Source organism: Lepus europaeus, chromosome 21 (assembly GCF_033115175.1).
Source record: "Lepus europaeus isolate LE1 chromosome 21, mLepTim1.pri, whole genome shotgun sequence".
In the NCBI taxonomy this organism is placed as follows: Eukaryota; Metazoa; Chordata; class Mammalia; order Lagomorpha; family Leporidae; genus Lepus; species Lepus europaeus.
The window spans coordinates 22539725-22564329 of record NC_084847.1 but is presented as its reverse complement, the minus strand read 5'-3'; the positions used below and the strand labels follow the sequence as shown (position 1 = coordinate 22564329).

Genomic DNA, 24605 nt, shown 5'->3' with positions numbered 1-24605 from the left:
GTTGCTCTTCTCTCCATTGAAAGGGAGCATTGGACTTCGTGAGGGGGTACAATGGGGCTGCCAGCTCCGCAAACCCAGGAATCCAAAGGCGGCAGAATCCCGCACTCCCGAGGAATTCCCGCATCTTTCTGGCATCGGTGGGGGGTGGAATTAGAGCAACCACCCTTTTTCGGCTCTCCGTCAGCCACCGTTGCCCTCCTTCTAGGAGGTAGCCTAGGTAGGCCACCTGTTTCTGACATATTTGGGCCTTTTTCGCGGAGGCTCGATAGCCCAATTCCCCCAGTCTCTGTAGCAGGGCCCCGGTACCTTTTAGGCAGTCCTGCTCAGTTTCAGCGGCAAGGAGGAGGTCGTCCACATATTGCAGGAGGACCAGGTCCGGATGGTTGACTCGGAAGTCGGCCAAATCTAGGTGCAGAGCTTCATCAAACAAGGTAGGCGAGTTTTTAAATCCTTGGGGCAACCTTGTCCAGGTGAGTTGTCCTGAAAACCTGGTCTCTGGGTCTTTCCACTCAAAAGCAAAGATGGATTGGCTCTGAGGGCTCAGTCTTAAACAAAAGAATGCATCTTTTAGATCTAACACAGTGTACCATACGTGGGTCGGAGGCAAGGTACTTAGCAGATTGTAGGGGTTGGGCACTGTGGGATGCATATCCTCCGTTCTCCTGTTAACCTCCCGCAAGTCCTGTACCGGGCGGTAGTCACCCGTACCAGGCTTCTTTACTGGTAGTAGGGGGGTGTTCCAAGGTGAACGACAAGGTTTTAAAATGCCTAGGTGTAACAGTCTCTGGATATGTGGGCGGATACCTTCCTTAGCTTCCTTGCCCATCGGATATTGACGAACTGACACGGGAATGGCCGTGGGCTTCAGATCTATGATCAAGGGAGGCCGGTTGACGGCCAGCCCTATTCCCGCAGTCTCTGCCCAGGCCTGAGGAAAATCTGTGAGCCACTTGGGGTCCAGGGGAGCCATGGTGGACGAGGGCCTCTCGAATAATCGGTGTTCGTCCTCCAAGCGTAGTGTTAATACCTGGAGGGGCCGCCCTCCTGAGTCTGTGATGGTAGCTCCTTTCTCATGGAAGTGAATTTGGGCTCCTACCTTCGAGAGTAGGTCCCTGCCCAGGAGGGGGTAGGGGCAGTCTGGCACTAGTAAGAACGAGTGTGTCACAAGTCCTGTACTTAACTGGACCTCTCGATTGGTTGTCCAGCGATATAACTTCCCTCCAGTTGCCCCCTGAACCCAGGAAGTCTTGGAGCTTAAAGGCCCTTTTTCTGAAGTCAGTACCGAGTGCTGGGCTCCCGTGTCAATCAGGAAGGTTACCGGTCTGCCCCCCACTTCAAGGGTTATCCTGGGCTCAGGGGGGGGGCTCCTGGCCCTGACTCACCTAGTCGTCTTCTTCCAGGGACAGGATTGGAACTGGTCTCTTCTTTGGTCCCTGTGTTTTCTTCGGGCAGTCTTTGACCCAGTGTCCTCTTTCTTTACAATAGGCACATTGATCTCTTTCCACCCGAGGCTTTCGTTTGTCTCCCAAGTCCCTATTCTGTCCTGGTCTACTCCTTTCTGTATCCTGCACTACGGTGGCCAAAATTCTACTAAGCTCTCGATTACGTCTTTTGTCTCTTTTGTCTTCCCTTTCCTCCTGCTCCTTGCGGATCCTTTCCTCCTTCTCCTCTCGGGTCTCCCTTTTGTTGTAAATCTTTTCTGCCTCCTTCATTAAATCTTGTATAGTATACCCCTGAAGCCCCTCTAGCCGCTGCAATTTATTGCGGATGTCCGGCGCTGACTGTCCTATAAAGGACATGATTACATCTCCCTGCCGGTCCTCTGCCAGGGGGTCAAACGGGGTGTACATACGGTAGGCTTCCATTAATCTTTCTAGGAAGCCTGCCGGCGTTTCCTCAGCCCCCTGCACTACTGCACGTACCTTGGCCAAATTGGTGGGGCGCTTTCCAGCCCCTCTGAGACCCGCAAGGAGAATCTGGCGGTAAAGACGAAGTCGCTCCCTACCAGCAACGGTGGTGTAGTCCCAATCAGGACGGGTTGAGGGAAACGCCTCCTCGATTTCGTTTGGCAGTAGGGTCGGTCGGCCATCTGCTCCAGGGACGTTTTTCCGTGCCTCAAGGTAGACACGCTGCTTTTCCTCAGTAGTGAGGAGGGTCTGCAGAAGCTGCCTACAATCATCCCAGGTGGGCTGATGAGTCAATAAAATTGACTCGATCAGCCCAATCAGAGCCTGAGGGTCCTGAGAGAAAGAGGGGTTATGGGTTTTCCAATTGTAAAGATCGGAAGCAGAAAATGGCCAGTACTGCATCTGGCCAGCCACCGAGCGAAGAGGAAAAGCCTGAGAAGTCCAGACGCTTCCCGAGCCCCCTGCCTGCCCCCGACGGAGGCGCAGGCGGCTGGAGGGCGGGGAAGGCGCTGAGACTTCTTCCCCTGCCCTCGTGGAATCAGGGGATGGTGCAGAAGGTTGCACATCCCACTCTGGTTGTTGTGGGGGTTCCTGCGGGGGAGCAGGCTGGCTGGGAAGATAGGGTGGGGGAGAGTCAAAGAGCAGAAAGTCCTGATCAGCCGGAAGAACCGGTGGCTTGTCAGGTTTTGGATCTCGAATCTCCTTCAGAGGGTATAGGGAGGAGGTTGGCACAACCGGGATAGGAGGAGGGGGTATCGGGGTCCGTATGGGCTCCGTCGGGAAGGAGAAGGGTTCTATCCAGGGAGGGGGGTTACGTGAAAGATCCTCCCACGTGGTAATGTAGGGCACCTGATCAGGGTGTCCATCGGATCCTGGCTGAAAGACTCGCGCCTTAATCTGTAAAATAATATCGAGGTTAAAAGTGCCGTTCCTTGGCCAGCCGACCTCGAAGGCCGGCCACTCTGAGGAACAGAATTTTTCCCATTGTTTCCTTTTAACCTCCACTGAGAGGTGGCGCGCGCGTTCTCGAACGTCCTTCCAGTGATCTAGAGTGAGACTTAAAGGGGTGGTTATTTGTTGACCCATGCGTGCAAGGATTTCAGCCCAAACAAAAAGAACAGCCAATGCACAGACATATACAGTAAGCAAGACAAACCACATGGCTAGGACAAATCGAACGCTATTGCGCTATTTTTGGGAGCGGCTGCCTGACCAGCCCTCCCCGGGAAGGAGGGAGACTTGGTCTCCGACCCACCTCCAGACCACCCCGGGAGCGTGACCCGGGGGAACGGACCGAGGGTTTCCCCTACTGGTCTCACAGACCGGAGCGTCCTCCGGGGAACGGACCAGGGGTTGCTGGGCACGCCTGCCTCCCCCACTGGTCCTACAGAGTCAGGTCAGGTACTGGCCAGTCAGAATACTGAAGACGAAGAACAACAAACAGAGAACACTTAATTATACCTCCAACTGGTCCGCAGAGAATGGGTCTGAGGGCGACCTAAAATCCCCGTACGGGCCACCAAATGTTGGACCTCTCAGTTGCAGAGATGCCCACTTGCTCGGGAGGACGCCCAAAGATCCATATTCCAGACCAGTTGATGCAAAAAGCACGAGGTTTTTATTGAACGTTTGCGCAAACGGGCCCCCACCTCAGGCAGTGAGGAGCCCTGAGCGGCAGTTTCACACAGGTTATATAGGCAACGAATTAGCATATTCCTAATGCGCATGCATAGGATTGGTCAGTTCAGAGGGACCATTAGCATATGGAATGCAGAGGTGGCACGGGATTGGCTGGTTCGGAGGGACAATTAGCATACCGGAGAGTGCTGAGGAGAATGCTGAGGAGAGTGCTGAGGAGAGTGCTGAGGAGAGTGCTGAGGAGAGTGCTGAGGGACTCTCCGAAAGGGAGTGGCAGCTCTGCTCTGAGCATGCCTAGAGGTTCTCTGAAGGGGATTGACTTTTCCTTCCCAGAGAACGTCCTGCCCGCTGGACTCTGGGGAACATCTAACCTCTTAAGAAGCCCCTGATATTTGCCCAGGCCTAGTTTCTTGTCCCTCTCCCTCATAAGGGTCCTTCAAGAGGAATCGCATTTGCAAGGCTGATGCTCTCCAAGCCCAGGAGGCTCCACAGGAGCTCAGCCGACCGAGCAGGACCTTGAGCAAATCTCTTCCCACCCACGGGTTTCCGTTCCCCTAGCTGTGAAGAGGTCGTTGAACCCAAGCCCCCTCCGGAGCTCACGATGTGTCCTCGTCACGTCCACCCGGCATTGGAGGTTGGGTAGTGGAGGGTGTCTCACACCCATCTGCAGGCTCAGAGAAGTGAGGTTGTTTTCAGAAGTCACACAGGTGACTTCTAGGTGGTGGAGCCTGGACCCCGACTTTTGTTAGCCTGAAAGGCACAGGGAGAGGCGGGGAGCACGGCCCCTGCCCACAGCCCTGGGGAAGGCTTCCCAGAGGAGGAAGTATCTGAGAGGAGACGGGAGGGTCCAGAGGCCAGCGGCCAGCAGAGGTGGGAAGAACAATCCTGGCAAGGGACCAGCACGTGCAACAAAGACCCAGTGGGAGACAAGGGTCACCCACCGGCCTCCTGGGGCTGTCTGACCCAGGAGGTGTTCCCTGACCCATGGATTGTGTAAAATACAAAGGCACCTCAAAAAGTACATTTTTGGAAAGGGGCTGGCACTGACATGGAGGTCAGGATGCCACTTGGGACACGCACATCGGTATCAGAGCACCCGAGTCCCAGCTCCGCACCCGCCTCCAGCTCCCTGCTGATGCACACCCTGGGGCAGCAGGTGAGGGCTCAGGTGCCTGGGTCCCTGACGCTCCTGTGAGGGACTGAGGTCGAACTCTGGGCTCCTGCACATTTAGGGAGTGAACTGGTAGATGGGAGGGCTCTGTCTGTCTGTCTCTCTGACTCAAATTTAAAAAAATGATTATAGGCCTGCGCCATGGCTCAACAGGCTAATCCTCCGCCTTGCGGCGCCAGAACACCGGGTTCTAGTCCTGGTCGGGGCGCCGGATTCTATCCCGGTTGCCCCTCTTCCAGGCCAGCTCTCTGCTATGGCCCGGGAAGGCAGTGGAGGATGGCCCAAGTCCTTGGGCTCTGCACCCGCATGGGAGATCAGGAGAAGCACCTGGCTCCTGGCTTAGGATCAGCATGATGCACTGGCCGCAGCGGCCATTGGAGGGTGAACCAATGGCAAAAAGGAAGACTTTTCTGTCTCTCTCTCTCTCTCTCACAATCCACTCTGCCTGTCAAAAAAAAAATGATTATAAACAGATTTGTGGAAAAATTTAATTTAGGGTTGAGATCCCAGCTTCAGACCCCAGGCCATTGCAGGCATTGGATGAGGGCTTTCTTTCTCTGTTGTCTCTCTCTCTCTCTCCCTCTCTCTCTCTCTCTCTCTCTCTCTCTCTCTCTCTCTCTCCCTCCCTCCCTCCCTCCCTCCCTCCCTGACTCTCAAATAAAGAAATAAAAATGTTTTTAAAAGATAAGTTTATTTTGGTGCAGAGTGCGAAGCCCATGCGCAGTTCTCCTTTCTCTGCATTTCCCATGGACTGTCTGAGGCTCCCTCCTATTTCTAAAAACCCGCAGTAGTCACCATTCGCAGGTCAGGAGGCTGTATTTGGTAATCCCCGTTTTCGACTCCTCTGAACCTCCGGGAAGCTCTGAGCCGACGATCTCCATGCAACACGCAGCTGCCTCTGCCCACTTCACTGTCTCCAGGACTCACATGGGCCCGGGAGACATTCTGAGTTGCGATGCCCCAGTCCACAGCCCAGGGCCTTTTTTTTCCCCCTGGCTGGTGGCTGGCTTGCAAGTGCAGGACAGGGAGATGGGGAGAGAGGCGAAGCAGTGGCTGCTGGGGGCTCCTCCCCGCACGCTCCGTAAATGGCTCCGGGCCCTGAGCCCCTTCTGGGAGGCCAGGGAAGTGGGGAAGGCCCAGTCCTCGGGGTGTGGCTTCCAGGTCCAGGGGGCAGAGAGCCCAATTCTAACGACAGAGAGAGGTTTTTGCATTTTTTTTTTTAAATCCATTATCACTTTCCCTGGATTCCAGTAAGCCCTCCACTGTGTGCCTCCTGGCAGCCGTAAAGCAGCCCCAGTCTCTTCTGGATACCCATTAGAAAGACAGTCAAACCTCGTGTGCACCAAATATTTGCTTCCAGATTAAAAAATTCTTAAAAGCCCAAATACCTTTATCTTGGCAGCAAGCATCTCAGAAGATTGCAACTGTTTCAGTAGCTGGGCCAAAACAAATGTTGTGTTTTTTTTTTTTTTTCCTAAGGCCAAATGATTCCAGAATGTTTGCAAAATGTTTCCCTCCCCTTAAAAAATACAGTGAAATGTGCAATACACTAGCATTAAGGAATATTAAAAACAGAAGGGAGAGGCAGCCCACACCCACCCACACACCCACACAACCCCTCGAGTCTCACTCTCTGCCTCTTCCCACCCAGCCTTATCACCAGAGAGAATCTCCCACCTTGACGGGACACTCTGAGTTGTGCAAGCAGGGGCTTGGCTGCACTAGGAAGCTCCGCCCCCGTGTGCCTTCCTTCTGCTGAGCCCATCTGACCCTAGAGTGTGACAAGTATGTCGGGGCATCCACGAACAGCATAGCGGGAAAACCAAACCCTGGGGAGCCCTCGGGAAGAAGTGAACCCCCTGCAGCCCCTCCGTTGCTGGGAGTCCCGAGGCAGCGACTCCTCCTTGCAGAGCCTCAGCCCCCTCATCTGTGAAATGGGCAGAACCTACTTCACAGGCGTAGGGCAGGCAGGGAGCCCAGTGGGCCACTGCTGGTTTCTCCTTCCTCTCCTCCTCTGTGGGTTTTCCTCTTTCGGTCTCCACCCCCACAGTCCCAGCTTGCAAGGTGGCTCCGCCCCTGCTTTCCTGGGGATGAAGCTGGAGGAGGGTGCTGCTCCTGGTGGGTGCATCCCTGCAGGTCGCCAGGGAGAGGAAGTCAGGGAAGGCTTCATGTAGGAGGCAGTACTTGAGCGGGGTGCTTAGGCTTCGACAGTAGGTACGAGGACTTGTCAGCAGGTCCCACGGTGAGACGGGAACGGCTTTGGCACTGAGGGAGGGTGGGGGCGGGGTGGGCTCGATCCTCTGAGAATCAGGACAAAGGAGGGAGAACAGTGGGGAAGGGGGTCTCCCTGGCCGCACCCTCTTGCCCAGGCTGTGAGAGCAGCAGCTGATGGGTGGATGGTGGGAGCAGGTGCACGGCGGGGGGCCACGTGGCCAGCTGTTGGATGGCTGAGCTGTCGGTAGGGGACAGAACACTGGATCAGGGGTGGCGTGTGGGTGTAGAAAGGGTGTATTCTGGGGGTGGTGGGAGCGTGAGCAGGTGCATGGCAGGTGTGCTGACTGGGGAGGGGACACGAATGGCTTTTAGGGCTGTGGGTGGTTGTGTGTGCAGGGGACAAGAGTGCAAGGGTGGTGGATGAATGGTTGGTAAGCGGACAGCAGCTGTATGGGTACAGACGTGTTGGTGAGCTGGCGGCTGGGGGCAGTTGGGGGCGGCTGGGGGCAGGATGGGGTGGAGAGAGAGGTGTATAGACAGGTTGATGGGCAGGTTGACACTCATGGGAGGATACCTGGTCAGTGAAGGGGTGGGTGCTGGACGCAGGTGTGTTGATAGGCTGGAGGCCTGCCCCCCACGCCTTGACGGGCGTGCGGGGGTGGGGCTGGAGGAAGGGGCTGTCGGCACTGCCCTCTTGTCTCTTGCAGGATACCAGCCGCACGTGGGGGATTCCTGGCCTCGGAGCGCGGCACAGGAGGCGCCCGAGCTAAGCCGCCAGTGCTGGGTCCTGGGTCACTGGGTGTGACAGAGACCCCAGCCCGGCCCCTGGACCTCGGGCCGTCGCTGGCACCGCCCCCTGGCATCCCGGAAGCCCGGCCTGGGTGCTGTGGACTCAGCCCGCGTGTAGGGGGAGACGCCAGGCTCGTGCCTCCTGCCTGCCTGGACCCTGGGGTCCTGGACACTGGGGGCCAGGATGAGTCCAAGGGTCCCCCGCGGCCGCACAGACACCTCGGGACAGCGGCCCTGAACTTTCACCGTCCGCCACCACGCACAGAGCCCACCCGGCGCGGCCGGAGCACCGGATGGACGCAGCCACTGACCACTGCGTGCCGGGACACCTACAGCCGGCCAGGAAGCTGAGGAGGCGCCCAGAGGGGCGGATCCCTGGGGGGGGGTGCAGGGAGCCAGGCCCCCGAAGGAAGGAGGGGCAGCACACTGGCTCAGCGGGAGAGGGGGTGGTCACCCGGCAGGCACACAGCAGGGGCTCAATAAATGCGTCTTGAACCTGTGATCTGGCGGTGTGTGCAGGCCAGTCGCTCGCCGGGCCAGCCGTGGCTGCCCCCTCATCACCCGCCATGGAGCCCTGAGTGCCGAGGCCAGGGCCAGAGATGGAGGGGATGGAGGGCGCCTCGGGCACGGCACAGCCTTGGCTTCCAGAGGGCAGGCAAGGCTGGGGACTGAAAGGGAGGGCGAAGGAGCCGCGGTTCTCCGGAGCTCGGGGACCCTCAGGGCCCTGTGCCCAGTGTCTCTCCGTGGAACCATGAGGGGGCAGGCGGTGCTGGCGGTTACAGAGCCCACGAACGGCAGCGCTGGGCCCTGAACTGGGGCTCCCGAGACCTCCCAGGAGGCCACACCGCTGCCCGGAGGGTCTCCAGAGCTTTCCTCGAAGCAGAGTCTTGCTCACCCATCCACCCCTCCCTCCAGCTGGCTCCCGTCTGTCCACCTACCCGCCCATCCATCCGTCCAGATCCTCATTCATCAACCCACCCACTACCCACCCAGCCATCCGTCATCCGTCCCTTCGTCCCTTGGTCCATGCCTTACCCACCACGCATCTCTCCATCACGTCACCCACCCGTGGGGCAGAGTGGCAGCCAGGGACAGTGGCACTGGAGGCCGGGAGCCCAGGCAGCAGGTGGTGGGGCGAGCAGGGGCCGGAGGGCCGTGGGGAGCCGGCCGGGGAGGGTGTCGGGGGTGCGGGGGCATAGGAAGCTCAGAGCCTGTGCCAGCCACCGCATGCGAGCAGGTACATGGTCCAGAAAGATGCCTTCCGCACCCTTGCGATGCTCAGAGTGACAGCAGGGGGTGGCCTGGGGGAGGGAGCAGCCGGGCGGACTCGGGTTGGAGGGACTGACGAGGGCGCAGTGGAACGTGGGCCGTGAACTCCGTGGTGTGGGGTGGGTGCCACTGGGGGAGACAGGCTCTGCTTCAGAGGTGCCCAGGGGACACACGGGTGGAGGGGCTTGCTCAACACGCGTGCATTGACGGACCAAGTGAGTGATGCGCTAACTCACGTGTCACTCATCCGGGAAGTCCCGCAGCTGGAGCGCAGCCTGGGAGGGAGCTCAGGGCCCCCGGCACCGGCACCGGGGCACAGGGAGCTCCAGCCTGGCCTCGGGCAGGGCGGCGGGGGGCTGGGCGGGGCTTCCAGATTCTCCCCGCCCCGGGGCCTCCCAGAACCAAGCCGGCACCTTGGCAACATTTCCATCTATTTTAATAGTTGTGTTTATGTAAATGTGTATTAGAAAAAAATGTGTAACGGACACATCAGCGCTGTGATTTCGCAGACACTATTGCTTAGGAGAAAACCAAAATAGGCATTTCAGTAAAAAAAGAACAAAGGCTTTGAGAAAACTATGAACTAAGTCATCGTGTGAGTACTGCTTGCGCTATGGGGGCGGCTCCTGGGACAGCGCTGCGGGGAGGGAGGGGGAGAGCACACAAGGGGGCTGGCGGTGGTGGTCTTCCTGGAGTGTTCCTGTGCAGCAGGAAGGCTGCTGGTTGGATCAAAGGCGGCACTTCCAGGCGGGGGGAGAGGGTCACCCCCCCCCAGGCCACCTGGTTGGAAGGCGGCTTGGGTGACATCCGGGGGCCTGGATGGAGCAGCTGTGCCCACCAGCCCTGCCCCGGGCTAGGCAGACGTGGCGTCACCCTGCCAGGCTGGCTGCTGGCTCCGGGGCGTGTTCCGTGTGGCCGCCCATACGCTGGCCTCAGCACAGCCCAGAGCAGTTCCCACACAGCCGGGACTGCCCGGGACCGCCGTGCGTCCAGTGTCTCTGTAGCCACACGGCCTGGGCACACATGCTCCCCGGTCACACACTCTCACACACACACGGGAACATGGGAGGCCTCAGAGGTGGACCTCACACACGTGTGTGCTAACGTGCGCGGGCCGTGTGCTCCCAGCTCTGTTCCCCTGGCCACAGGCTGGTGAGAGGTGGCCTCTGGGAGTGGCCGGGCTGTGTCCCGCCGCCTCCCTCTACCCTGCCCCAGCCATGCTCTCTGCCATGTGCCCGGCTCCCCTGGTAATGGAAGCATCTGCTGAATTCATGGGTGTTTGTCCAAGGCTGAAGAATGAGCCAGGGGCGGCGGACTGTCAGGAGCCTGGGTTCGAGTCCTGTGTCTACCACTGACCTGCCGTGGGCCCCACTCACCCAGGAGGTAGTCACCGAGGGAGCTCCGCGTGCCAGGCACCAGGCTGTGCAAGGGGACTCCACAGACGCCACCGCCCCCCTCCCAGGGCGCACAGTCTGGGGGAGATGCAAATAACCCTTGTAACACAGCCATCCCTCGGGTAGTGAGGCGCAGTCCGCAGGTGAGCCAAGGAAGGCTCTGATTTAGACCAGGGAACCGCAGGGGCGGCATGTGCAAAGGCCCCAGGAACCACACCTGCCGCTGAAGCCTGCGATGTCTCTGACAGCTGGCTTTGGTGACGCACCTGCCAAGGGGCACTGGTCTGTTCTGGCTGTGATGATCACAAAATATGGCGGCCAGAGGCAGAGGCTGGGAGACCGAAAACAGTATCCGAGCACCACACAGCACCTGGAGACCTGGCACACCCTCGTGCACCTGCTCCAAGTGGCAGACACCCCCAGGTTCCTTGGGGACACAAACTCCGCCCTGGGCAGAGGCCAGCCCCTGTCTCTTCCCCAGTCCCCCTGGCCTGGCTGGTGCCAGTGTGGACACCAGACGGTTAAGGCCCAGGCCTCAGAGCGCCCTCGGGCTGTGCAGGTTATGCCAGTGAAGACAGGGGCTGAAGGCGGGACTGGGGTGCCAGGGGGCCCTGCCTGCCCAGGTGCCGGGCCCAGCTGGGGACGTGGGACCTGGGTTGCTGGGTCTTCTCATCTTCCCAGGGAAGCGGAGTATCTGACCTTGCACATGAACTCTCATGGGAGACCAGGGTTAACTGATTAACACTGCCTAGACCGGCAGTCAGCCAGACCCGGGCAGCCAAGCCCAGGTCTGGGTCCAGTAACCCGGCCAGGACTAGGGGCTGTGGAGATGTCCAAAGGGGAAGCCCCCCGCCCCCAGGACCCAAAGGCCCACTCCAGTGACCCGGGGGGCTGTCCGCACAGACAGGGGCTGAGGAGCCGGGGGAGGGGTTCCCCTCCCTGCTCTTCCTCCCAGGAGGCTGCAGCTCGGGGTGGGGGCTGGGCGGGCAGCAATGGTGGGGCTGATGTCCCCGCAGAGGCAGGTGGGTGACACACCGTGGGGGACAGACCCGAGCCTGCCGCAGACACGTGGTACTGGGCTTACTCCGTTTGCTTGTTTAAGTTGAGTCAATATTTGAAAGTTAGAGTTCACGTGGAAAATAAATAAAACGGTCAGGATCGGGAGCCACGCCTCCCACGGAGAGGGCCTGTGCAGCCTGGGGCCCGGGGTCCCCGCAGGTCGCTCGCCTGGCCCCTGGGACCCAGCACACAGCTCTGGCTGCGGGCTGCGGAGGCTGAGGTGCTGTGAGGCCCGCGCGGCTGCAGGGAGGCAGGGAGGGGGGAGCGCTCTCCACGCCAGGGCAGCCGCGCCCGTGGGGCCCCTTCTAGGAGCCAGGAAGGTCCCTGAACGTTCCGGCACACGTGGGGCCGGGGCCTCGCCTGTGGGGCTGAAGGCTTCTCCCCAGTACCGGGGACTCGGGGAGCCCCAAAGGTCCCTCCTACCTGGTGCCAGTACCCCCTCAATGCAGCCCCCTTTCAGGGCTGCTTTACCCAGAAGCCAAGAGCCCCAACACTGAGCCCTGAAGGGAGCAGGGGGCTGGGGGGCAACGGGGAGGGGGCCCAGGTGCCCGGCACCTGGGGGCTCCTGTTCCAGGACCCCCTCCTGGAGAAGGGAGACCCCAGGCCCTTGACAGACCCACGGATGGTCACGTGGTCACTTCTGGCTCTCGGCACTAACAGCTTCTGAGGCTGTGTGTCCTGGGCACGTCACACAGCCTCTCTGTGCTCTCTGTGAAAGGGGGTGATGGGAGCATCCTTTCCCACGGGGCTGTGCGTGGATTCAGCGTGCAGCGCCGGGCTCACGGTAACCACGCCACGCGCAGGGGCTGCTTGCCGTGTGCTGGGCAGGCTGAGCCAGGGCCACCCCCCAACTCCGCAGGTGGGGAAGGGGCTCAGCCCAGGCCCTCCGCGTCGTGCGGGCTGCTTCCGGCAAGCGCTGACTCAGGGCTCCCGCCATCTGACCCCATTCCAGCGTGCCAGGCTGCAGCCTTAATAACATCTTTTATTGATTTTGCAAGAAGAAAAAAAAAATAGAAATTTATGTTAGCGTTAACGCCTGTATAGCTTCTCTTCCCTGCTTCCTAAAGCTGCACATCCATCAGTCATTAGCAACATCGTTGGGAGTGTGGGAGCCAACGGCCGCGCGCGGCGCCCCGGCTGTCTCCCCACCATGTGCAGCCGGTCCAGGGTCCCCCCCCGCGTCCCCACGCCTGAGGCCCCCTCTAAGAGCCACGGCCCCGACTGGGGGGGGCCTGGGAGCTGGTTGGGTCTCTCCTGGGAGCCACGTAAGCCCGAGGAGTGATGGATCGCACCCGCACAGCAGCCCATCCTCATAGCCACACCCGCGCCCGTATCTGCGGGGCGCTCGGCCGCATAGGATCGCACTGGCACCCGGGCCGGGCTGCCTGCCAGCCGAACAACGGATTAATATTTGGAACGAGAAATTACCCACCCCTGGGAAACCAATTAGGCCCCTGATCCGAGCTTGTTACAGAGATGGAAACAGATGCGCGCGGGGCGTCGCTCAGCGGCGGCACCGGGCTCGCTTCCAGGGCGCTGGGATTTGCTGGCCCGGCGGGCGAGGGGCGGGGAGGGCCCGGAGAGCCGGGGACCCCACAGTAGGGCCTCAGGGGCGCAGGGCACCGACAGGCAGGGAGGAGCGACCAGGGAGAGCCGTAGAACAGATCCGGAAGGGGCAGCCGGGGAGTGCAATAGGGGCCAGCTTCTCCAGGCTGAGTTCAAGTACAAGGTGGGCTGTGGTGTGCGGGCCCCAGGTGGGGTGCGCTCCCCGCCTCTGCGTCCACACAGCGTCTGGGTGGGCTCTGCCGGCCCCCTGGCGGCCAGCTCCTCCCTTCTGGGCCTGGCTACAGCACAGTGGGGACCTCAGCAGGACACCCACCCTAAGAGGCTCACACAGCAGGAGCTCCCCTAGAGAGTGGGCCGTGGCCACCGCGACCGACACTGAACACCCAGGAGAGACACTGGTCCCTGAGCCCCCAGAGGAGGCAGGACTGGGCACTGGCTACCCTAGGAAAGACACAGTGTCCCTGGTCTGCCCACCATGCCCCCACCTGTCAGCCCAGTGTGGCTGAGCGGGATCAGACAGGGGAGGCGGGCAGGGATCGCCCTGTGCAGCCCGGAACGGCAGGCCCCCGTGTCCCGGCCGCAGCGCCCGCGAGCTGGCAGCCGGCTCTCCCTCTGGCACCGTGGGTCAGCACCGCCACCGTCTCGCCGGCTCCTTCGTGCTGAGGCAGGTTTTGGGGCGTAAGGCTGTCAGGGCAGAGCATGGGGGTGGCCAGTTACCAGCCGCTGGGGGGCGAGGGCACTGCACAGTCTCTGTGGGAAAACCCATAGCTTAGGTGGCCTGCAGGCCCTCAAACACCCGGCCCCTAGCCCCCTGGCCCCTGGCCCCCTGGCCTGTCCTCTGCCTGGAGTAGGCCCTGGGCATGCCTTTGCTGGTGCCTCGCATCCCATGGGATCCAGTGCCAATATCACCTCCTCCAGGAAGCCCTCGCCTTGGCATCCCCTACTGGTTTCCTCTGAGTGCCTTTCTCCCTTTGCACCTGCAGCCCCGGGCTTACACAAGGCCACACCCGTGCCTGCGGGCAGGTCATTTGTTGCTCAGGGAGGTTCTGCCTTCCCCCACCCGCCCAACCTACCCCCGCCCCCGCCCCGCCCCCTCGGCAGGCTTCTGGGTGGTGGAGAGGCGCCCGTGGGCAGCCAGGGGCGGGGGCGAGGCTGCCGGCTCCTTGTGGGTGGGGACCAGGTGGGAGGGAGCCGGAGGAGCTGGCAGAGGGAGGAGGCTGACCTGGGTCGACGGCGCCCGGCTTCCTCTTGGCGTTCGTCACGATTTGGTTCTCGTTTGTCAGCTGCACGTCCTGGTCCTCTACCTGGGTGCTGGGGGGGAGGGGGGCGGAGACAGGAGGTCGTGTCTGGCCCCGGCCGCGTGGCCCCCGCCGCCCACCCTGGCTGGGGCTGCGGGCCGGAATGCACCTGACGCTGGTGCGTCTCTCCTGGTGCCAGGTGCCGGCGTCGTCCGTGAAGAGGATGGTGTGGTAGGGCATCGTGGGCTCACACGTGGGCAGGATGCCGCCCACCAGGTGGCTCACCATGGCCAGGATCCCATTGTACACGAGCAGGTCGTCGACCAGGAGCTGCAGAGACGACAGCCCCGGGGCCGGTGGGCTCCCCGTCCTCCCTGCCACACCGACCAGCGGGCCTCTGGGAGATGGGTGTCGCCTCCCTGAGCCCACCGGGTCCCGGGCCTGCGTGATTTCGGGGTCTTCAACAGCCAGCAGGAAAGGCAAGTGCTATTAGCCCCATACTGCAGCTGTGCAAACCGAGGTGCGAAGGGCCTATGAATCCCATGAAAACCCTTAGCTATGGTTAGCCCAGGCGGCCGAGCCGGGAGGTCCTGGATGGACCCTGCTTCTTCCTCGTCCTTGAGAACCTCCGCCAAAAGTCACCTCCCACCAAAAGCCAAAAATCAGAACAGAAGAGAAAAGGCGGGTGGATTTGGGCGGCAGCTCTGGGGTCTGGAACTCATTTCCGGGTGGCGATCTCCCAGCACTCAGACCGCCACACATGGTGACTGCCGGCAGCCTACTTACCAATAAGCATAATTACTCCAAAAAACCCCAGAGCCCCAAACCCAGCTAGTAAGTACTTACACCAAACTCCCTCACCCCGCGATGCGGCGTTTTCGCGTAATTCCACAGCTTGATCATGGACACGGTGGTAGGCAGATCGAAAATCACGTACACCCGATTCACCTGCCGGGGGAGCAGACGGGCGTGTCTGGAGGCAGGGGCGCCGGGCGTGGGCAGGGGCTGCGCCCCACGGCGCTGCCCAGGTGGCCAGGCTCGGAGGAGGCGCCGGGCCCGGAATCCCCACCGCCGCCTCTCGCCTCCTCCGAGCCCATCTGGAATCGGAGCACGTGTGGCTGCGTTTGCAGCAAACCGCTGAGCTGGCACGGGGAGGGCCTGCATTCTTGAGTCTGGTGTGGCCCACCGGGGAGTGCCCGCAGCCAGCTGGGACTGTCCCTGGCCTTCCCCCTGGATCGGGCCCAGACACTGCCTGCCCCCCCTCCAGGAATCCACAGGGCTCTGACCCCTGTCTGTCCTCTCTCCCGCTCAGAAATGCAAAGCCAAGCCTCTGTCTCTGACCCTGGGCTGCAGGGTTGAAGAGCCAGCACGGCTGAAGCCAGCTAGGAAAGGAAGACCCCCATAGCTCCACCAGCTGCCCCTCCACCCCCCGCTCAGGGCTCTCAAATATTAGGGCCCCAGTGCAAGACCGAAGGAAGAAGCAAAAACTCCATGTGGGTCCCAGACCCTTGGTCCCAGCCTGTGGCCATGCTCGGGATGTCTGGAGTGGGAGGGGTCGGGGCGGGCTTGGTGGGGGAGGGCCCTGTCTGGGTGTGCCCCTGGAACAGTGAGGGTCAGGGTTATCAAATTCAGCCGCCCTCAGGGCTCCAACAGGAACACTGGGCCCTGTGGCCTCGGGGCGCCAGACAGTGGCACACACCTGCAGACGACACCTGCGGCCCTGTGTGCAGCCAGGTCTCAGGGCTGCTGGGCTGGGAGTGACCCCAGCTGGCCGCCAGTGACCACCTGACCCCTCTGAGCGGCCCGGCTCGTCTCCGCCCCCAGGCACGCACCAGGCCGGGCAGGATGGGAGCCAGCCACATGTGCCTGCCGTCGCTGGTGTCGTTGACTTGGTCGATGAGCTTGTCGGGGGTGCGGGCGTCCCCACACACGCCCTCCAGCGAGTTCACACTGTCCGGGAAGGCGGCGATGTCTGAGGCTGTGTCCAGGAGGCCGTAACCCAGGAGCTGTGTGTGCGGCCGGCACCCAGGGCCCTGGGACTGGCGGGCCTGCTGCTCTGGGCAGCAGTGGGAGAGGGCATAGCTGCGTTAGACCCGCTCTGGGGAGGACGAGAGCCCCGGGGTGCGTGGCTGTGCAGGGGCGGCCAGGTTCAAGTTCACGGGGAAGGGAGTAGAGAGAGCTGGCTGGGGATACGGTGCTCCTGGAGTGGCCAGGGGTGGGGCACAGGGTGGGGCTGGGTGAAACGGGGGCACAACAGCTCACTCCACAGCACTGTCACGAGAGCCAACGGGGCACCATGTACCGAGCCCTGGTTTCTAGAAACATCGGCAGCTCATGTCAAATATTTGGAAGGGCTCGTGGGCTCACAGTGGACAGACGCTGGGGCAGGCACTCCATGAGCCCAGGGCTCCTGGGTTAGGCTCACACCGCCTGGAACGCAATGCGGTAACCCCCTTCTCACTGCTGCAGACCTTGTCAGAGCCTTTGGACTGCCCAAGAGCCTGCGCTTCTCTGGGGGCGGCCTCCGGCTTGTGGGCGTCCTGCCGGGTTGTGGCTGGGGGTGGCAGAGCCCAGTGGCATTTTGAAGCCCGGGGCGCTGGTTCCTGGGGGCCCGGCCTGGCTGGCGCCGCCCCGCCCCGCCCCTGCCCACAGATTAAGGATACTGTTCTCGGACAGGGGGATTTTCTCTCCCCGCTCGTCGTACAGCTCCAGGCCGGTGAGGCCGATGTAATAGGGGTCGCCCCAGCTGGTGAGCAGCTGGAACTGGAAAATGACTGGCAGCGTGGATTAAGGAGGAGGGGGCAGAACAAAGAACGAGGGTGACAAGCAGGATTTGGGGGGCGGGGCGGGGCCAGGGTGTGGGGTGATCCCCATGAGACACGTTTCCTCTCTTGCTGAGACTGAGGTCTATCAAAATAAAAGTGGCACTGGATTCCTTGCCTTTAAACTGCGTGTGCTGCGAGACCCTCACCTGCCTCCAGGCCCCCTCCCCCTGGGGACAGGAGTAGGGGGCGGGGTTAGGGAGCATGCAGGATGGGGGGCTCAACAGAGGCCCGTGCCTCAGTTTCCCTGACTGTAAAATGACAAGAACAGAGCGCCCATTCCCACCCACGGGGGGCTAAGCGGGGAGATGTGGGCACCAGGAGGGCTGGGCGTGGCCGTGGCCGGCACAGAGCCCTCTCCTGGCCCTGCGCTCCCAGGAGCAAGCTGGCAGGAGCCCAGGCCAGGTGGTCAGCTCAGCTTTGCAGCCTCTCCCAGCTGGGGGCCCTGGTGCTGCCTCCCCTGAGAGCCCTGGGAGCCCTGCCATCCCCTGCCTCAGTTTCCCTGCGCTGCGCTCCTGCTGGTTTGGCAGCCCAGACCCTGCCGTGGGCGGGGGGAGGTGCCGGTGAAGGGACAAGGATACAGCCGCACGGCATCAGCGGGGCCTCGTAGTCCATGCTCGGCCGCTCCAGGCTCTGCGTGTCGGGCCTGAGAAGACAAAACACAGCTCCGTGAAGATCCGGACAGCCCAGGGCAGGCCGAGCAGAGGGGCCACATGCCCGTCCGGGGCCCAGGGAGGCGCGGTGACTGTTCAGGGCCACGCAGCTGGTGGCTGGTGGGAGGGGCTGTGACCTGAGGCTGCGGGGGGTGGGGGGGACCGCTGCCCCTCCCTTAACCCCCACCTGCTGCCTGCCCCAGAGAGCCCACGCTGTATGGGACGGGATGGGCAGCGGGGGCCAGGCTACCTTACATCTCTCCGAGGAGGCAGCTGTGGGCGGGGCCCCAGGGAGCCTTCCAGGCAGGGGAGGGGCAGAGCAAAGGCCCTGTGGGGGTTAGGAGCTGGGCAGGGGGTGTCTGCCCCAGACAGGAGCCAGAGGGACTCGAGCGCCAGGGGCCTGGTGGGCAGAGGGAAGGGAGAGGAGGGGGGAGGGGGGAGGGAGCTGAAGGGTTTGGCCTCAGTTTACAAATCTATAAAATGGGTGTAACAACCCCTACTTCAACACGTGGTTGGGAGCAGCAGGCACAGAGCTGGCCCTGGGGCGGGAGAGGCCCCTTCTCTTCCCTCTCGCCTCCCTCCACATCACCCCCTCCTCCTCCTCCCCTGGGATTTTCTGCCTGGTCTGTGGGTGGTACCCTTCAGTCTCCCCTGGCTCCCCCTCCGTCTCGAGGCGACTGCTCCCCACGACCAGCTACAGTGGAGGGAACAGCCACTGTGTTTCACGTGCGTGGCCTGTGGCATTTGGACATGGTTGGGGGGTGTGGTTTACAGGGGTACACTCAGCGTTTACGAATGGTTCTGCATGCCTACCCCCGCCCCCCGGAGGCCCCAGCCATGTGCTCACCTCCTAGCGGGCTGGGGCAGCCGTGGCCCGGCCTGCAGGTAGTCCACAAACAGCACTTCCTGGGCAAAGTCGAAGTGGCAGTGGCCTGGGCCCTTGCGGATGAGGAAGCCGTCCGGAGGGGAGATGCGCGAGCCATCCAAGGACACGTGGACGACCTTGGCCTGGCCAACAAGAAAGCAAGCCCTGCTCAAGGACAGGAAGTGGCGTGGGGGCGAGAGCTGGGGGGTGCGGGTAGCCTGTCTCCCAGACCAAGGTCCGACCCTCAGCATCACCCCTACTCCACGTCCGAGGCTGCTCTGGGCAGAGAGCGGAGGGCCCTGCCGTCTGTGGGCTCCGGCATCCATTCCCAGCCCCCAAGTTTCAGGCCTCACCAGCCTCGCCAGCGGCAGCAGCCTGCCGGGGAATGGCGTGGCGGCCAAGGGCGTGGGTGCAGGTGCTCTGACACCTGCCACTAGTGGTAGCTGGGCAAGTTACGGAGCTTCCCCAGGCCTCTCCTTCCTCATCTGTTAAATGGGCACACGACGGGTTGTCTGGGCAAAGTGCCCTGAACAGTGGCCAGCAGGAAATCTCTCCCCGTGCTGGCCTGTGGTGCTGCTACTCCAGACTGGCCCACAGGTCCACACCTCTCCCTGCACTACCCCTGGGCCAGCAGGAGCCGCCTGTCTCTCCTTTCCCGGAGCTCAGTGCCTCCTTCTGGGCAGGTGCTGGCCAGCGGCGTCCTCAGTGGTCACTGGGTCTCTCGGTGGCACAGACGCCAGCCAGACTATCCCCCTGTCTGTCTAAGGGCTTGCTGTTTCCACAGGGATTTGGGCCAGCCCTCCTCCGGCCCCACCCCCGATTCTAGGTGTCCAGGATCTGCTGGGGTGTGTGCTAAGTGCCGGGGGGGGGGGGGGGGGGGAGGGAGGGGCCGGCCAGTCTCAATACCTGCACAGAACAGTGAGCCTGGCTCCCGGCTCGGGTGTCCCCAGGCTCTGGTCCCGCACTCTGTGTCTCTCCCTTCTGCCCTCTTCCGGGGCGGGGATGAGGGGGTTTGCAGCCTGGGCCAGGCCAGCTCCATTGGCGCTGACTCCCAGGTTTCTGCTGGCTCTCTGCTCTGCTGGACACGGCGCTGGCAGGTGAGCCTGCCGCTGCCAGGGCTGGAGCCCGCTGGCTGGAGTCGCGGAAGGTGAACCCAGCAACAGAGGCCCAGGAAGCTCCTGTCTTCCCTCCAAGGCCGCACCTCCTCCTCCAGGCAGCACCCCTGACTTCCCCAGGCAGAGCTGGGCCCCTGCGCTCTGTTCACGCCCCGGCAGAAGGTTCCCGTTATCGCCTCCCCCTTAGAGCTGGGGAGATTCAGTCAGAGAGGCAAAGCCATTTGCCCAGGGCCCCCCGAAGGGCTCTGAAGCCCCATCCCAGGAGTCCAAGGCCCTGGCTTCTGCACACCCGCCAGGGGCTGTGGGAACAGGAGTCGCCCCATCTTTCCCGCTGCACCAGGCGATCTGTCCTCGCAGGCCACGTGTGCCTCCCTTGTCTCCCTCAGCCCCGTGTGGCCGCCGGCCCCGGCACCAAGGCTGCTGGGCCAGATGTGGGAGGCAGGCGCTCCGGGTTCAGCCTTGCAGGTGGGGAGAGGCGGGACCCCTGCGGCACAGGGACACACAGCTGGCTCTGCCCCTGCCACGCCGGGAGGGCCAGGGGCTCTGGGTCCACTGAGACTGTACCCTTGCTTTGTCAGCTGTGGTGTGGCAAAGGCGACGCCAGCCCAGGGGAATCAGGTCACTGGCAGCGGGCAGAGCTGAGGCTCCAATGCCTGTGCCCAGGCCTCGCTGTGTCGCTATGTCGCTGTGTGGCTGGGCTTGTGGTGGCCTCAGCAGGGGAGGGACAAACGCTGACTCCTTCTTAGAAGCCCCCAGCCAGGGAAGAGCACGGGGGGAGGGTAGGGGGGCGGGGGAGTCACAGGCGCAGGCCCAAAGTCCGGCCGGCCTGGGTGGGCCTCGGGACCTTTCTGCCCTGCCGGATGGGGGTGTTGCACCTGCTTCCCAGAGCCTGCGTGGTGCAGCCAACAAAACGGCTCTCAGCATGGGCCTGACGCCACACTGCTTCCTGGAAGGGGGGGTGGGGAGCTACGGCAGACCCCCCTCCCGCCTCCCTTTGTCCCCAAGACCAGAAGCCACGGGGCTCTGATGCTGCCCGCCCGCCTGAGGCCGCCCCTGGCTCTTGGGTCTGCGCCTGCTGTTTGCGGGAGGAACCAGAAGCTGGCTCTCTACTCCCTTGCTTGCTGGGTGTCAGCCCCGGCTCCATCTGGAAAGTTCGGGTGGATTTATGCTCCTCTCCACTGCCACACCGGCCATTCATCAAGGAGCCGCTGCCCTGACAGTGGCCACCGTCGCCGGCTTACCCCACGGTACGTGTCCTCTGGAGATTTATTGTAGTTCCAGAAGCGCAGGCCGGCGATGCTTTGGGCTCTGTCGAAGCGGATTGTGACCAGGTGGTCCCGCCCTGGTGAGAAGGGGGTCAGCCACATGTGCTCATCCTCTGTGGTGATGTTGGTGCCGTCGATCAATCTGCAGGAGGTGGGGCCAGAGTAGGGGGCGGGGTAGGGATCACCAAGGGGCCAGTGTCCACTCAGCCCTGCCCTTCCACCCCGTCGAAGCCCCCTGCCCAGTGCTAGCCAGGCTGGATCGGGCTCAGGAAGGGGCGGCGTAGAGACCAATGAGGCCAAGAGTGAGGGGCGTCTCTCATCTGAGATCAGAGGGCGTCTGCAGGGAGGAGAGGGGCAGCCCAGGCGGTCCCGGAGCTGAGAGGGGGCAGGGGCCGTTTTCTGAAGCCTTTAGCCCCCTGATTCCGTTGCTGGGATTTTCTTTGCCCATTTGGAAAATCTACTCCACACCTTGGAAAGGCTCTCTGCCTAAAGATGTTCACAACAGTGTTATTTATTCTGGCAAGAAAATCAAAATCAAAAAAAAAAAAAGACAATAAAAGATCTGGAGCTGGGGCGGGGAGTGAGACAGGCGTGCACAGTGGTCTGCGACGTGTTGGCCGTGAGGACACTGCAGGAGCAGGGAAAGGGCAGGCCTGGACGCAGGGACGCTGACCGTGAGCCTGGGAGACGAGGACCAGGCCTAGGGGAGACGAGGCGGAAGCACAGGCATTTGCGGGTTAGGGGGATGAAGGGGACTCTTCTCTGTATGTCCCAGACTGTAAAACCGAAGTCAGTGTGTCTCTTCTTCCTCACGCTACAGGACAGAGAGGGGCAAACACTGGATGGACTTGACAACTCCTGACTGGGGACAAGGACAGGAAGGGGCAGGTGACTCTAGCTGGTCTGGCCTCACTGTGCTCCGTAGCCACGGGCCTGGGCATCCCATGGAAACCCCAGGCCTTAGGCAGGAGCCCCCAGCACCCAAGCTCTTCCCAGCCACTGTTCTGAACTTGTCTCCTTGGCCCCAGACAAGTCTGTCCTCGCCAGTGGGTGGTCCCCCCTGCGTGGGACATCCTGCCTTCACCTTCCCGAATCTGCCCATTGTTCCAAGGACCCTCCTGCCTCAGGCTACCTTGGACTTCCCAGCTTGGCTCAGCCCAGACCCCAGGCCCTGGTCCCTGGGACTTGGGTCCGGCCATCAACCCCACCCCCCAACTCCACATCCCTGGAATCCTGGGCAATGCAGGCTGCTGTCACGTTTGTTGGATTTTAAAATAAACTTTTGTTTCTCTTTACATTTCTAAGTTTGGGGTTTGGCATAAATCTTAACAGTCGAAGCGTTCATCCAATGAGGTCGAGTTTCTCTCTTGCTCTAAAAGGCTGTTACTAGATTGATGGATGGTGCGTCTTACAGCTGCTGGCACCTTGGAACGGAGGCAGTTCAGCCGCTCACCGCTGGGCGTGTGTGGAGCTGAGCTGAGCGCTGTCACTGGAGAACCTTTATTTCCTGTCAGTCCTAGAAGTGGGGTCACCTCTGCGGCAAAGCAGGTGCATGGCCGTGCAGACAATGACCCCCAGCACGGACAGCTGGCAGGGCGGAGACACCCTTGGGAATCCACACGGATTCCCAGTGTTGCCTAGAAACAGTGGCCATCCCAGTAGCAGTGAGCATCCCCACTGGCTGGATTATGGCCTCTAACTACCATTTCCCACACACAGGGACCAGGGCCTCTCAGGGAAACGGCTGGATTGCTGGTCCTGGACAAGAAACAGACACGAGGAGCCTGGAGCCTCCCGAACCCTTGGGAGTCGAGGAAGCTGGCAGAGATGAGGCCTCTCAGGGGACTTGGAGGTGGGGAGAGGCTGGCACTGCGGCCGGCACAGCAGGTTTAGCAGCTGCTTGTGAGGTTGGCATCCCGTTAGCAATGCCGGTTCCAAGGCCCAGCTGTTCCACTTCTGATCCAGCTCCCTGCTAATGCGCCTGGGAAGGAAATGGAAGATGGCTCCAGTGTGTGGGCCCCTGCCACCCACATGGGAGACCGGGAGGGAATTTCTGGCTGGTGGCATTGGCCTGGCCTAGTGTCAGTGTTGCAACCATTTGGGGAGTGAACCAGTGATGGAAGAAGATCTCTCTCTCCCTCTCTCTCTGCTGCTCTGCCTTTCAAATAAATTAATTGATTAAAAAATAAATAAAAGGAGCCCCCGTGCCCAACAGGGGAGAATCTGGGCATCAGTAAGGATAAAAATGGCGATGAATTAAAATTCTTCATCTAGGCTGGCGCCGTGGCTCAATAGGCTAATCCTCCGCCTGCGGCGCTGGCACCCCGGGTTCTAGTCCCGGTTGGGGAGCCGGATTCTATCCCGGTTGTCCCTCTTCCAGGCCAGCTCTCTGCTATGGCCAGGGAGTGCAGTGGAGGATGGCCCAAGACCTTGGGCCCTGCACCTGCAAGGGAGACCAGGAGAAGCACTTGGCTCCTGGCTTCGGATCAGCGTGGTGCACCGGCTGCAGTGGCCATTGAGGGATGAAACAACGGCAAAGGAAGACCTTTCTCTCTGTCTCTCTCTCTCACTGTTCACTCTGCCTGTCCAAAAAAAAAAATTTCTTCGTCTATACTCATGCTTCTAATGAGTTTCTAATGAGCTCCAGAAGAAACAGACAAATGTTTCCCAGGGTGCCAGAGATACACCTTGTTATTCCAAAAACTGGACAAAAAATAAAATAAAACAAGGGCATGCAGACTGAAGCGCTGAGGCGGCCTTCCCTGTGGGAATCGGACAAGTCCACACACGGTGAAGGGAAGGGCTCTCTTTCCTGCCGTAACATGAGCAGATGAGCAGGAGAAGGGCCGGCCGGCAGGCCTGGAAGGTTCCCTGAGAGGGAGGCAGCTGCAGGCAGCAGGTGTGACCGGCAGCCACTGTCACCGTGACCCTGGCAGCCACGCCGTGCACAGAAGCTGCCGCCCCTTACCCACAGTTTTACTCTCCACAGTTTCAGATCCCCGGGTCCAAAAAGTACTACATGGAAAATTCCAGAAAGAAATAACTTCTAAAGTTTTCAATAGCTCTTATTAGGACATGTTATCACAATTTTTCTTATTATGATTTATAGTTGTTAATCTCTTAGTAGGCCTAATTTATTTATTTATTTTTTAAAGATTTATTTTATTTATTTGAAAGAAAGTTACAGAGAGAGGGAGAGCCAGAGAGAGGTTTTCCATTCCACTGGTTCACTCCCCAGATGGCTGCGATGGCCAGAGCTGAGCTGATCCGAAGCCAGGAGCCAGGAGCTTCTTCTGGGTCTCCCACATGGGTGCAGGGGCCCAAGGACTTGGGCCATCTTGTACTGCTTTCCCAGGCCATAGCAGAGAGCTAGATCGGAAGTGGAGCAGCTGGGTCTCGAACAGGCAGCCATATGGGATGCCAGCACTTCAGGCCAGGGCATTAACCCGCTGCGCCACAGTGCCAGCCCCCTGGGCCTAATTTATAAAGTGAACTTTATCAGGGGTACGCCTGGCATGTACAGGGCTCAGGACCGTTGCAGTATCGGGCACCTGCCAGGGCTCTTGGGATGGATGCCCCATGGATAAGGAGGACAACTGTCCATGTCCCAGCGGCCACGCACTGCAACTTCTAGGCCATC

General features: G+C 61.1%; 2 protein-coding genes across 2 annotated transcripts in view; both read right to left on the bottom strand.

Annotated features, from left to right (window-relative positions):
- Positions 1 to 994: 994 nt before the first annotated feature.
- LOC133750454 (uncharacterized) lies at positions 995 to 7793 on the bottom strand (the record flags this gene model as incomplete). The annotated part of the gene is given in 5 exon segments (XM_062180058.1): positions 995 to 1388; positions 1390 to 2890; positions 6394 to 6487; positions 6666 to 7016; positions 7569 to 7793. Coding segments are annotated over 5 exon segments (2565 nt in total), but the record flags the coding sequence as incomplete, so codon positions are not given.
- Positions 7794 to 12370: 4577 nt separating this feature from the next.
- The window catches only part of LOC133750453 (katanin-interacting protein-like), a 57522-nt gene continuing 45287 nt past the window's right edge, over positions 12371 to 24605 (bottom strand). Inside the window, exons 9-17 of the mRNA XM_062180057.1 lie at positions 20942 to 21107; positions 18568 to 18728; positions 17649 to 17713; positions 16909 to 17019; positions 16078 to 16217; positions 15092 to 15193; positions 14415 to 14575; positions 14230 to 14318; positions 12371 to 13691 (exon numbers count right to left, since the gene is read on the bottom strand). Coding sequence (XP_062036041.1) covers positions 13633 to 13691; positions 14230 to 14318; positions 14415 to 14575; positions 15092 to 15193; positions 16078 to 16217; positions 16909 to 17019; positions 17649 to 17713; positions 18568 to 18728; positions 20942 to 21107 — 1054 coding nt within the window. The 3' untranslated portion in view covers positions 12371 to 13632. The remainder of the gene's footprint in view (positions 13692 to 14229; positions 14319 to 14414; positions 14576 to 15091; positions 15194 to 16077; positions 16218 to 16908; positions 17020 to 17648; positions 17714 to 18567; positions 18729 to 20941; positions 21108 to 24605) is intronic.